Genomic DNA, 15,045 nt, shown 5'->3' on the forward strand with positions numbered 1-15,045 from the left:
TGAAATTCAAAGCATTTGACTATTGCGAGATAAACAATTTGATCCAACATGCCACATGTGTCAAACACATTTAAGTGTCAAATTTTGCCATCACTCGCTAATTAGTAAAGTCTATATCTTTTGAGACACGTTTCAAAGAATCTATCTCCTTCATATAATACTTACAAACATAAAAATTCTCTATGACCCACACATATTTAAATGATTACTATGATTTGGTTAAATGTTGGTCTAAACTCTTACCTCGAATGAACTTGATACTCTTCGGGACTACATCAAGATCCATTTAATGGACTAGCCTCACTAATAATCTAATCATATTTTCAAAACAAAACTTTTATAAAACATCAAACATCAATTAATCATCATAGAACTAATGAGTGGGTCCAAATCCAAAGTTTTTACACGTCAAACAGCCAATTGGAAAGATACAAGTTGATAATTATTTATGAACAAGTCATCGTACTAACAATTCACATGCTTTCTAATTCTAGTTCTAATTCTAATCATTTACATAACTCTTCCGAACCAGATTAATTAAATTACAACCCAATTTTGTAGTTCTTCTTGTTATTGATATGATTATACCTTGTAACCAAACACATCTATAGATTCTACCACACTCTAAAACTAATCTTAAAATTAATTAAAAATATAAATACTAAAAAAAACCTTCGAATTTCAATTCTATTCCACAAACATACAGAACCCTTACAATACTTCACAACAATGTCATTGTTCGCTCAGAGTTTCTTCTTGCTGATTCTCCTCCACCGTAGTCGGTTGCAACAACAACGCGGTGAACGGCATATGACGGTATCTGTTTTCCGCCGCGTATTCCATTCCGATAGGCTGACAGAGGTCAAGCCGGCAGCTCGGCTGCTGTAGCGGCATCCCCGCAGCAAACACGTCTTGACTACCATGACAAACCGAAGACACCGGGTGAACATTGCAAGACACAGACTGCACAGATGAGGAAGAAACCGGGAAGATAGTCGAGACTGGATCAGCAGGAACAGTGCCAGTGCCGGTGGCAGCGATAATAGACGGCTCAGCCTGTCGGAGGAGCCACTCGATGGTTTCACCGTCGGAACGATGGCCGAGTTCGCGTGTAAGCTGGAATATCCTTGCGGCGCAGAGAGGCGGCATACGGACGCGGCGACCACGGCCGTTAACCTTAGTGTGACGGTCTTTGGTGGATCGAGAGGCGGTGGTGGAAGTTCTGCGAACGGTGGAAAGTTGCAGATTGGGATCGGAATCTGTGGTGGTTACGGCGGTGGAAGTTGTTTTGGTGTCTGATTGAGAGAATGTGTGGATAGCTAATTGTGAAGTCATTGTTGGTAGGGTTTGGTTTGGAGATTGTGAATGAATTTTAGGGTTTTTTTTTTGGTGTGAAACTGATGAGAAAGTAAGAGTGTGTTTGTGTGTTATCGTTTTGTGTGTGTGAGAGAGATAGAGAATTGGGTTTGAATGAAAATGATGACCCCACACTATATACAAATACAAAGTTAGGCCCAGTTAATAGAATATATAGCAGGTTTGATTTGAAGTCAGTAGTGGGCCTACAAATCCATGAAATTTGTTAGTATTATTAATATTTAATAATCTAAAATATTTTTATAAATATTGTAAAAGAATATCATAATTATTAAAAATATGACTATGAGTCTTATTAAAGGGATGATATTTATTTAAAAATTAATAAAATAAATTTTTTCGTAAGGATAAAAAATATCTTAAATGTATAAAATGAAAAATCAATTTCTTTCATTATTATGGGTGAGGGTGGGGGCCTGCTTGGGAGCACGTGGGCTTTGGGGGTGGGGTGGGGGTGGGGTGGGGATATCTCAAATTTGTTGAATTATGTAAGGCACTGACATGTTGACCAGCTCTTGGAAACTGTGATTTGAACATTTTCGTGTTTATAATTACTCGTCCCCTCCTCCACAGTAAGAAAACATTATCAAAGTACTAGTAATTTTACAAAATTATTAGTTTCAAAGTGTCAATTGATGTATTCCACGTAATATTAATTAAACACATTATTAATTTTTTTTAAAGTGTTTTATTTACTTATTTTTGTATTAAAATAATTATCACTTAAAAAAAGAAATTTTTAAAGATGCAAACAACAATTATATTAAGATAAAAGCTACTACCATATAAGGAATGCTAAGAAAACAAGAGTAACATAACATAACAAGTAGAAACATGATACACACGTACCCCTTTACTTGTTGCCAATATTAATTACGATCCAACCCCACTTCTAAATAAAAAATCACTCTCTACTAAGGAATCACCCAACCTGCCAACCTTAGGCTCCAAGACTAACAAAAAAATCCTATGCGACAATAGAAACTATCAAAACAAACACTTATCAACTGATATCAAATTCAATCTTCCACTAACAGCATTAAGCAGAAACAGATCTGAAAGGAGAAAAAGGTAGATAAAATCAGCACCCCAACATTTTCAAAAAGCGGAACCTTGCATTCCAGAGACAAAAACAACATAACGCGTGATTTGAAAAGTTGGGCAGAAAAAACACCGGCTCCACTAAATGGAACAAAACCCGGATCAACATGCTGCAATCACAGGAAAACAAACTGACTGCTGCAGCCTGAATTCTCCAAAAACTAAAAAGGACAGACACTTCCAGAAAGATCTGAAACGCTGCACAGCACCACCGTCAAAACAAGAAGAGCTCTGCTGCATATAAAGAACACAACTGTCAATTCTAAATGATCATGCACAACCAGCTTTAGAGATACAACAATTGGAGAAGAAAAACAGAAGCGCATTATCGCTTGATCCGAAACACAGCAGAACCACCAAGCACCTGAAGACACAGCATAAAGATCCCAAAAACTTCAATAAGTGATACTGAAATAGGTATCCCCTAAGTTATATTTAAGCACTGAGAAGGATTGGCAATTCAATAAGATAAAAAGAAGTAAAATTAGAAGATTTTATCCAAGCCATCTCCACACCACAATTATTGTTGGTGAACAAGGTGAAATGGATGAAGATGAAAGAAGAGAAAGAGAGAATAATAAACTTTGACTACTCTATAAAGCGGTTATAGTAAATGGTTGCGCACACACTACTACATATACTGCTCTTACAACTATTATATTACTTAATGGTTAAGCAAACTATTATTTATATACACAAACAATTATGTCAAATAGGCGAAATATTAAAATTCTGAATTACCCTTCAACAACATTCCTTAATACAGGATTTAACTAATCAAAACTAACAACATCAATTACATCCCTCAAATGGAGAAATTGATTAGTTTAGATCGCTTTTGTTAGAACATCTGTCATCTACTTCTGAGTGCTACAGTGTATAACTTCTAGCACTCCACTCTGAACTTGACTTCTAAGAAAATGATGCTTAGTCTCAATATCTTGCTTCTCCCATGCAGCACTGATTTTTTGACAAGATTGATTGCAGACTTGTTATGAATCAACAGTTTCAGAGGTTTGTTTACCTTGATCTCCAGATCCTACAGTAAATTTAGAAGTCAAACAGCTTGACACGCAGCCACAACACCTGCAATATATTCTGCTTCATAGATTGACAAAGCAACAACTGTTTTCTTTTTGAAACACCAAGAAATAGGACTTTCCAGAAACTTAAACAAGTATCTAGAAGTACTTCTTTTGTCAACTATGTCTCCACGCCAATCAGAGTGTGAGTAATCCATCAGCTCTGAATTAGCCTTTTCTCCAAAAGAACAAAAATCCATACTTCAGAGTTTCTTTTACATACCTTAGAATTCTGACAGCAGTTTGGTAATGGGACCACTTTGGTTTACTCATTAACCTACTAACCATTTCAACTACATAGCAAATGTCAGGTCTGGTATTACATAAATACCTCAGAGAGTCAACCAATTGTTTGAAAGTTGGACATCTACATCATCACCTTCATAATCAGAATCTAATTTGTGATTTGTTTCTAACGGTGCGACAACAGCCTTACAATTTAGCAGCTTGAATCTCTTCAAAAGCTCAAGTTCATACTTCAACTGATGCAAAATGATATCCTTCTCAGAGTAAATAAACTTCATCCCTAGAAAATATGTCATATTTCCTATATTAGTTATCTCAAACTCATTCATCAACACCTTCTTGGACTTAGCTATCTCATGTTCACAATTCCCTATTAGCAATATGTCATCAACATAGAGACACACCATAATCATATTGCCTTTAGAATCATGTTGAACATACACTCCATACTCCATCTCATACTTTATGAATCCTTGATGCTTGAAAAATGAATTAATCTTCAAATTCCAAGCTCTAGGATCTTGCTTCAATCCATACAAGGCTTTATGCAACTGGTACACCATCCTTTCGTGATTATTTTTCTCAAATCCAGAAGGTTGTGACACGTACGCCTCTTCTTGTAATGGATCATTCAGAAATGCATATTTCACATATAAATGCATCAGAGGCCAATTCCTGTTAGTAGTTATTACAATCACTAATCTGATTGTCTCATGTGTCACTATAGGAGCAAACACCTCAAGGTAGTCTAACCCAGGTTTTTGCAGAAAATCTCTTGCCACTAATCTTGCTTTGTGTTTGCCAATTGATCCATCTGGCTTCATTTTCGCCTTGAAACCCATCTGACGTTGATGGTTTTCTAGTCCTTTGGAAGCTTAATCAACTCCCAAGTCTTGTTTCTTTCTATAGCCTGAAATTCTTCTTTCATGGCCTTCAGCCACACTTTTTTCTTGAGCGCTTCTTCAACACTGACTGGTTCAGAGTCTACTAACATGGCACACTTAACAACTTCTCCTTCAGGGTCTATTTCAGTGTCTTGTAACATGTCAAACTCTGCAAATCTCCTTGGAATGTTTATGATTCTTTGTGGCCTTTGAACTTGTTTAGGATCTCCTTCGGATGCTGGAATCCCAAAAGTACCACCTTCAGAGGCATGACCACCTTTAGAGTCTGAAACGTTCCCAGAGTCTAGATCTTCATCAGAGTCTGAATCACCATCAGAATCTGGATCAGAATCAGATTCACCTTCAGAGTCACTTTCAGAATCATTTTTTGATTCTGACTCACCTTTAGCTTCAAAGTCATCTTCTGACTCTGACTCATCTTCAACTTCAGATTCATCTTCTGACTCTGACTCGTCTTCAGAACTCTCAGATTCTTACTCGTCTTCTAATTCTGACTCATATTCAAAATCAGACTCGACTTCAGATTCAGAGTCATAAATCGTCAATCGTATAGGTTCATCATCATCAGATTCAAAAGCCATTAATATCACAGATTCATCATCATAATCTCCTCTGGCTATGTTTACTTCTTTTGACTTCCTTTCCTTGTTTGACCAACGGTTCTTAGCAAAGTTGTCAAAACCTATTACAATAGTAGCATTGAACCATTCTCTTGTCAAGCTTCTTCATTCCCTTATGATGTTTCTTCTTATCATAATTAGAGGCTTCTGACTCCTGAGACCTACCATGTATTTTTTGGGCCTCTCACCAAGACTGCTTCAGGTCCTTCTTGACAAAAAAGCTTTCAGAGCCTGCTCTACCACTCTCTCAGAGATTCTTTCAATCAGACGCAACTCTTGCACCTCTAGAATGCTTTGTAGCTCTTCTATTCTCATGATGCTCAGATCCTTAGAATGTTTAATTGTTGCAACGATGTTTAATTGCTCAGATCCTTCTCAATAATGCTTTCTTCATAGAGAGTTTCTCCATACGACTTCATCTCATTTGTGATGAGAATCACTCTAGAGATGTAATCAAGTACCTTCTCATTGTTCTCCATGTTGAGATTCTCATACTGCTTACGTAAAACTTAAGCTTTACCTTCTTCACTAATGCATCACTGATATTGCATCAAACAAGTGTGTCCCACGCAGCCTTCGCCGTCGTCGAATCATCAATTTTCTCAAACACGTCCACACAGCGATGGATGTTGAACAACGTCTTTTGATCCTTCTTCCTCAGGTCACGCTGAGCATTTCTCTGCGTATCCGTTGCATTTGCTAGAAGTGCGACCTGAATGTAACCGTCGTTGACGAGATCAAGAACATCTTGAGTAGCAAACAACACACGCATCTGAATCATCCAACGATTCAAGTTCTTGCCATTAAACACTGGAAGTTTGGTACTCAGATTATCGTTTTCGTTCATCTTCAACCTTGTGCAAAATCAGATCTCACCGAACACTGGTGTTTCCCAATCCCACATAATCATGAAATGTGATTCTGTTATGATTTTAATCAAAAGTTCAACATGAACTCAAGAAACGAAATCAATCACACAAAGCCTCACCGTTCACTCATGTTCCCCTATGGATCTGAACTGGAGCTCTAGATATCAATTGTTGGTACACAAGGTGAAATGGATAAAGATGTAAAAAAAGAGAGAAGGGAGAATAACAAACTTTCATTATTATGCTAAAATGGTTACAGTAAATGGTTGCACACATTCACACACACATACACACACAGAGATTGCTCTTACAGCCATTACATTACTTAATGGCTAAGCACAATACTACTTATATACACAAACAATAATGTCACGTAAGCAAAATATTAAAATATTGAATTACCCTTCAACAATTTTTATATTTTTTGTAGCCTTGATTAGAGTCATCTCCAGATTTTGAAAAACTTTATCATTTCTTGACTTCCACATAATCCACACGCTAGCCATTCAAATACAATACATATTCTCTATCGGCCTCTTTGTACTTTTAAATAAACCTATGAAACTTTGAAAATTTGGGTCGCCCTCCTTTAACACATTTGCTATAATTCTAAGCCAATCAAAGATGATATACTAAACTTGAGAGAAATAAAAACAACATAAAAATAGATGAGATAAAGTTCCAAGTTGTACATGACATAAAGGACACAAGGCTAGTTTATTATGACACAAACTCCATATAAAAACAGACACATTCTTAGTAACGGTTTAACTTCATACTCTTTTACTAAATTGAAATTCATCACCCCAAAACCCATACAAGATGTAATTGTAAGCCTCTTTCACCGGGTATTGATTTGAAACCTCATCTAACCACCTACACTCATCTTTATCCATTTCTTCAATTCTATCAAAAAAATAGTTTGACCTCACATTCCAAACACCTCTTTCACCAAGTAAATATATCTCCACCAAAAAAACTTAATTTAAGATCTATCCTAAGAGTTCCAAAAGACTATCATATTTAAGATTTAAAACTTTTACGCAAATACTTTCCTTATTAATTCTGAGAGGCCGCAACCACTTACCTAACAAAGTTAAATTACCCTACACGGACTCAGGCTAGGCCTGGCTTTTTTTAAATAGAAAAGACCTAGGGTTTTTTATAAGCATATTTAGTTTAAAAGGCTAGGCTCTAGGCTATAAAAAAGTCTTATAAGCCTATCAGGTCGGCCTATTTAAATAAATATGAATAATTTTTTTATTATCATTATGTTATGTTTATACTTTGAATTAATATACACAAATAAAACTTGGTTTTCTTGGAGAAGTTTTAAAAATAAGATGAAAATACCTTATGATAACGTCATAAGTTATTTTCATAAGTTCTCTTTAATAAATAGTCTCACAGAACGTATGTTAATAGGTAAGTTAAAATAAGTCAATGCAAACCAACTTTTAGTCTTATTGGTCTCTTAGTTTGTTAGTCTATTTAAACATTATTTGAATTTTTTATTTACATATGTCTAAAATAAATAGACTTTTAAGTAGGCTAACATGATAATCAAACCTTCGAAAAGGCCTGACTCAGGCCTAAAATAAGCCTATGACATGCTACAGCCTAAACTTAGGCTTCAATTTTTTTGACAAGAAAGACTTAGGCTTGGAAAAGCTTAACTCGGCGCAGCCTATTTCCACTCATATTCCCAATTCCTTGGCCTTAAGGCCTCTATAAATATTATCCCAACTAACCCTACTAATTTTTTATCTACGTCACTCACTCCCCACCCCCAAGGAAATTTTATAAACAAAGATTCAAGACAAGAAATGATACTTGATGGAGCTTTGAAGAAAGAAAAGTAGTTGATTGAGGGCACCAACAAGACTGACTTGATAAGAATCACCCTTCCTCCAATTAACAAATTTTTACTAGCCCACCCTGATAGCCTCTTTTGAACATATTTAATAACAGGTTGCCAAGTAACTATTTTTCCAGAATTAACCCCAATTGGAAACCCTAAATACATGAAGGGGGACTACCACATTGACAATTCAAAGTCTTAGAGGCAGCCACCAACCAGTCATGAGAAACATATATCCCCACTAAAATATTTTTATGAATGTTAACCTTCAGACCTGAGATCATTTCGAAGAGCTTCATGACCGCCTTAATGGTTATAACATTATACTAGCTTTTTGCTCCAATTAAAAGTGTATCGTCTGCATACTACAAGGGAGAAATCTGGTCATTTTGATCATCCAACTTAAACCTATGAATCTTCCTAACTCCACCATATTATTCATTAGGGAATGAAATCCTTCCGCCACAATAAGAAACGAAAAAAAAAGATAAGGGATCTTTTTGTCTCAACCCTCTCTTCATTATAAAATCTCAAGTGGAACTTCCATTAACCAACAATGACACCGTAGTTGATCTGAGACATTCCATTATCCAATTTCTCCATATAACATGAAACGACATTTTCTTCATAACACAATTCAGAAAATCCCAATCGACAAAATCATAGGCCTTCAGGAAATCCACTTTGAAAAATAGCAATTCACGCTTCTTTCGTTTGGCTTTATCCACTATTTCGTTTCTAATTAGGATACCATCTAAAATCTGATTGAGTGTCAAAAACCACCGAGCCAATTACCTTTTTCAATCTATTAGCCAACACCTTAGCTAAAACTTTGTACATACAACCAATCAAAGAAATGAGTCTATAATCTGAGAGACTTAAAAGATTCTCCCTTTTAGGAATTAAGAATATAAAAGAGCTATTATAACCTCTGGGAAGCCAACTATTCTCATGGAATTATGCTAAAAACCTCATAAAATTAGATTTCAAATCTTCCCAAAAATCCTTCACAAATCCCATATTCACACCATCAGAGTCGTGACTTTAATGACTATCACATTCCCAAACCGCAAACTTTATCTCCTCTTCTAAGAATCTATCAATAAGAATTTGATTAGCTATTTGGGAAAAGGAAAAAATGCCCATATGTGGCCTAATTCCTCCTGCTTGAGATTGATCATGGAAGTGCTCAAAAACAGTAATTTTTAATTCATCTGCTTCTGAAACTTCCCTCTCATTCACATGCTTCTGAAACTTCCCTCCCATTCACCTTTGGGCATAAGATTTCTTTTGTATTGAAGTTTCTTTTTGTTATCCCAGGAATGAAATTTGAATTTGCATCTCCTTCTTGAAGCCATTTACCCTAGCCTTTTGCCACTGAGTGCTAGAATTAAGCTTAAAGAGCCTGAATAAATTTATCGTTGCATCTCTTGTCAATTGAATTTCTTCTTCCAACAAACTTAACTCAACACTCTTGATCTTTAATCTGTTTAAATATTCTTTAGCTTCCAAGATTCCCCCCCCCCCCCCCCATATTATGATAATGCTCTCTGAAGAGCTCTTAATTTAAATGGAAATTGGACTACAAGTGTCAAACTTACCTATATTTTGAAATGAAAATGAAATTAATGATATTGATAGAGTTTGGTTGTAGCTAAATATCAAATTTTGTAAAAAAAAAACCTTTTTGAGAAAGTATATTGATTAAAATTTAAAAAGACATAAAAAAAAATTTCAAAAATTATCGAAATTAAATATGAAAAGTTCCTAAAACTTATAATAAAAGTGAAACGAGAATTTTCCTTAATTTAAATGGAAATTGTACTAGAAATGTCAATTTTATGAGAATTTTACCTGACACCCTTAAAGTCAGATCTGGAAACCACATATTTTCATAATACCAAAGATATTTGTCTTATTTTTTTGTTAAGAACATGCTAGAAAATTTTCTCTTAGACGAGAAAATTCTGGTAGGTCGTAAAAAAATTTGTATGCATTTTTATCGGCATTTTTAAAAAATATGGTGCATGAAAAATTTTACTGGCTTTTTCAAAAAATCTAGAATATCAAATTATTTTCCACATCCCTGAAAAATCCACTAGTGTTAATTTTCAACAGTTGAGATTTTTCCAACACTTTTATATGGTTGTGATTGCACCGACAATTTTGTATGGTCTATAATGATTTAAAACATGTATAGATATGCACCATATGTTGTTAACAAAAACACCTCACAATGTCTCAATTTTGGTATCTCGCATTTGTGTACTTCAATTGTGTGAAACCTCCTGTTGATCTTAGGCTCACATAGGACACCCCTTTGTTACTCTAAAATCTAAACTGGATAATCTCATGCACCATAACAACAACAGAAAAATGGTAAAGATTGAGTATCGTTCACCATCGATTGATAATGAAGGGAAGATTATGTTTAGTAAGTTTGAGCTAAAGACAAATGAAGATTTAAAAGTTATGTGGAATACATATCACCGATATGAAACAAAGGGTCAGATCGAGGTGGATACAATAGTTACAAGATTTGTCGATGATATTATCAAGATGTTGAAATGTCATGAACCATGTAGTAATGTTTAAGTTTTGTTCATGTTATTTTTAAGTTAACTTATGTTAAGCAATGCTCCTTTTAAGTTATGTTCATAATGCAATAATGTAATGCTAATTTTCATCTAATGAAATATTAAGATAAAATGTTAATAATATATAATCAATTCGTTACAAAACCAAAATAATGTTAACAAAAAAAACAAAGTAATAAAATCTACTCAAGTCCACCACATGCAATGTATGCTATATAAGACAACCTGATATAGATCTCTCCATCTGGGTTTGCAATATCCATGAGGTTATCTAAAAGAAGTGTTATCCTCTACATTTGTTGTTGGTCAGTCATACTAGGTAGTGGCGGTGGTGGCATGGAACGTCATATGAAGGTCATCCATCATAATACCAAAAATACACATCTCATTTTTTTTCATTAAGCACATGATGGAAAATTTTCTCTTAGATGCAAAAGTTATTTTAGGCCATACAAAAAATTTGGTATGCATTTTTACTGGAATTTTCAAAAAATCTTGTGTGTGAAATTTTTTATTAGCTTTTTCAAATAATCTAGAATACCAGATTTTTCCACACCCCTGAAAAATACGCTAGTGTTAATTTTCCACTGTTGAGATTTTACCGACAGTTTTGTATGGTTGTGATTGCACCGCCAATTCTGTATGGTTTATAATGATTTAAAACTTGTATAAATATGCATCATATGTTGTTAATAAAAACACGTCTCAATGTTTCAATTTTGGTATCTCGCATTTGTGTACTTTAATGGTGTGAAACCTCTTGCTGATTTTAGGCTCGCTGAGGACACCCATCTCGCTGTTATGAAATCCAAAATGGATAATCTCTTGCACCATACCGATAATAGAAAGGTGGTTAAGATCAAGTATCTTTCACCATCGATTGCTATTCAATGGAATGTTAAGTTTAATAAGTTTGAACTGAAGACAAACGAAGATTTAAAAGTTATGTGAAACACACATATCACTGTTACGAAATGTCCTGAAACATCTAGTAAGTTTTATTCGTGTTATTTTCCTGTTATATTATGGAATGGTGTGTAAAGACAAAGTGTCATACAACATACGATATCAAGTTTCGATGATGACAAAAGACCATCATGCACGTCTACAAACAAATGCAACACATTACCCACCATATCCTTTTCTACGTTCCTCTAAATCTACTATAATCATTAAAAACATGTAGACAAAGTGTGATCATGACTAAATGCATGAAAAGCACAAATCACAATTTTTTGCAGATTTGAAAGCTTTGAGTCGACCATAGGGGTCAGCTCAAAGCTCACGGGTCAGCGCAAAGCTCAACCCAAACTGGAGGATGGTCAGCGCAAAACTGCTTGCGTCGACCATAGGGTCGGCGCATAGCTCACGGGTCGGCGCATAAACCCCTTGAGTCGACCACACGTCAGCGCATGGCATAGTGATGCTATCCACGGGTCAGCGCATGAAATGTTTGAGTCGACCATAAGGGTCGGCGCATGCCCCACGGGTCAGCGCACGCCGACCTATGGTCGACCGTTCGCGCGCCAACTTAGTTTTCTGAGTTATTTCAAATATTTGAAATACTATTATGTTTGTTTGATTTTGTTTGTTACTATATATAGAAGCCAAAACACTTCTATTAACTAACATTTGTCAATTTGTATTCAAGTGTTCAAGGAAACAAGAAAGAGTGAAAAAGGTGTCAAAGATTCATCATCTTCATCTTCAACAGTTCACAATACATCAACTGCACACAATAACTTTTGATGTGATTCGTGATAGTTAGAAGGTGATAAGGTTCGTAGCTGCGATTGGAGAATCGGGTTCGAGTTGAAGTCTTGGCAGGTTCTTTCTTGAATAAAACCATTAGGGTTTTATCCTCCAATACCGGTTTGTGTTTGGGGGTTTTTGGACGAATTCCTTCATTAACATTCAGCTGAGCGAAGGTAGCTGATAAGAGAACGTCTTCATCAGTTTAGTAGCGGAGTCGGTGTTTGTGTAGTGAAGGATTCGGGTTTGATACGTTTGTGTTCGTGATCAGCCGGGCCAAGGGATTGAAGAACGGAAGGTTCCTCAACGAGTGGCAGGAAACGGAGGTCCAACATCAACGATCAAAGGTCTTGATTCATCTTGAATCAAGGAGCAAGGATAAGAAGTATCATTCAACACAGTGGAAGTTCTGTTGTTTACATACTTTGCAATCCTTGTAAAAACGATTAAATCTTACAGGTGATAGCTAATCTATATCTCAATTCTAATTTTAGAATTGAGGGCAGACGTACCCCGAAGCGAGGACGGCGGGGGAACTGCCTCATCAAATCTGCGTCTTCTTTAGTTTTCTGCATAATCTGTTTTTCAGCTTAAAATTTAAGTGATTTTAGTTTAAGCAATTTTTACCAAACGCTGATATAAGTTGAGTAAGTGATTAAAACTGCTGTTTGAATACTAAGTACAATATTATATTGTACTAGGATAAATTGAATCACTTACTCAACTCAAATATTACTTGGAGTGTTTATGCACACCAAGTGTTTGTAAATTTGCTTAAGCCAAAATTGTCTTAAGTTTGCATCAGTCTAAATTTGGTGTTTTGATTCATTGGAACTAGGCTTGCTAGTAAGTGAATTATATCATTGATTGTGCAATTAGTGTAGTAACTTGTATCTCAATTTATCACTTATCCATTAGCTTAACGCATATCCGGTTTTCCAATAACGGTTCGTTTTAGACTAAATTTTCCTCGGCCGCTTCCGCACCTAAAACAATTTTTAAAACCAATTTTTCTTTTAAATTGGTAGCGCCGACTCAAGTTTTTAATTGGGATCTATTCAACCCCCCCTTCTAGATCCGTGCCATAGTCTAACAAGTGGTATCAGGAGCTCCGGTTCACTCCGTGCTTCAAAATACAACGTTGATAGAAAATGGCTAACGAACCTAAAGGGGCTTACAATAGAGCTCCCGTTTTCAATGGTGAAAATTATAGTTATTGGAAAGACTGTATGCGGGTGCACATAAATTCCATAGATAGAAAAATATGGAATGTTATTCTCAATGGTCCAATTGAAATAACCATGACCAATGAGAATAATGAAATAGTGCCTAAGCCCGAAGCACAATGGACCGATGATGATGAAAAGAAATACAACTATGATTGGAAAGCCAAAAACATCCTAATCTCCTCATTAGGGGTAGACGAATACTATCGTGTATCCCATTGTCCTACTGCTAAGGCCATGTGGGATTCACTTCAAATTGCCCATGAGGGGACGAACGATGTTAAATTGGCTAGAATCAATACACTAACACAAGAGTTTGATCTCTTTTTCATGGAGCAAGGGGAAACCATTGCCGACATGCAAAAGAGATTCACTCATCTAATCAATCGATTACATTCACTAGGTAAACCTATTTCCAATGATGTTGCTACTAATAAAATCTTAAGATGTCTTAACATGGAATGGCAGCCGAAAGTGACCGCCATCAAAGAGGCAAATGATCTTACCATATTGGACTTGACAACATTGTTCGGTAAACTACAAGAGCACGAACAAGTTCTCTTAAGCTTGGAACAACATGAAAAGAAAGATAAGAAAGACAAAGCAAAGGTGAGTGAAAAGAAATCAATAGCTCTAAAGACTTCCTCCTCAAAGTCTCAAGCAAAAGAGCAAAGTGATTATTCATCGAGTGACGAAGAAGAAGAAGACAAGAGTGAAGATATGGGGCTGTTCGTCAAACGCTACAACCGTTACGTGAGAAAGAACGGCATCCAACATTCCGAGAAGAACTTAGTTAACTTCCGGAAGCAATCTAGGTTCTCCAAAAATGATGACTCCAAAGGAAAAACAACTAGAGGGTCGTGCTACAAGTGCGGAAAGCCGGGTCACTACAAACCGGACTGTCCGATGAACAAAAAGACAAAAGAAAAAGATTCATACAAATCACATAAGAAACCATCAAAGCCAAGGAGGGCATACATTGCTTGGGAAAGCGATAGCGACTCCTCCGATGATGAAAGCTCTAGTGATGAAGATGAAAATGCAAATCTATGTCTCTCTGCTCATCAAAAGAACAAGAAGAAACAGGTACGACATGCTAAATATGAAAATTCCTCTAGTATGTCTCATCATGAATTGCAAACTGTTTTTGAAACTTTACACTGTGAAGCAAAAGAGTCCTTTAAAAGGCTTGCCTCAAATAAGAAAATCTTTTCTCATTTAGAACAAAAAATTCAAGAATCCGAAAGGAAACTTGAGGCACTTAAGGCTTCTATAGTGGAAAGCACAAAAACAAGTTATGAGGACCTTAAAAGTAGAATGATGAACTTTGGGTGTGATACTTGTTACATTTGGCAAGGTGAAGTAAGGAACCTAAAAGCCAAACTTGACAAGGCTCTTGAGCCCAAGAT

General features: G+C 35.8%; 1 protein-coding gene across 1 annotated transcript; it reads right to left on the reverse strand.

The window, feature by feature from the left end:
• Positions 1-328: 328 nt before the first annotated feature.
• LOC127097081 (transcription factor TCP11) lies at positions 329-1,481 on the reverse strand. Its single transcript, XM_051035592.1, has one exon. It carries the CDS (start codon positions 1,333-1,335, stop codon positions 733-735), a length of 603 nt encoding a protein of 200 aa, XP_050891549.1. The 5' UTR covers positions 1,336-1,481; the 3' UTR covers positions 329-732.
• Between the last annotated feature and the right edge of the window lie 13,564 nt (positions 1,482-15,045).

The sequence above is a fragment of the Lathyrus oleraceus genome, chromosome 6, assembly GCF_024323335.1.
Source record: "Lathyrus oleraceus cultivar Zhongwan6 chromosome 6, CAAS_Psat_ZW6_1.0, whole genome shotgun sequence".
Classification (NCBI taxonomy): domain Eukaryota; kingdom Viridiplantae; phylum Streptophyta; class Magnoliopsida; order Fabales; family Fabaceae; genus Lathyrus; species Lathyrus oleraceus.

Excerpts from the sequence above, each read along its gene's own strand:
- LOC127097081 (XM_051035592.1), bottom strand. The coding sequence starts at position 1,335 with ATGACTTCACAATTAGCTATCCACACATTCTCTCAATCAGACACCAAA.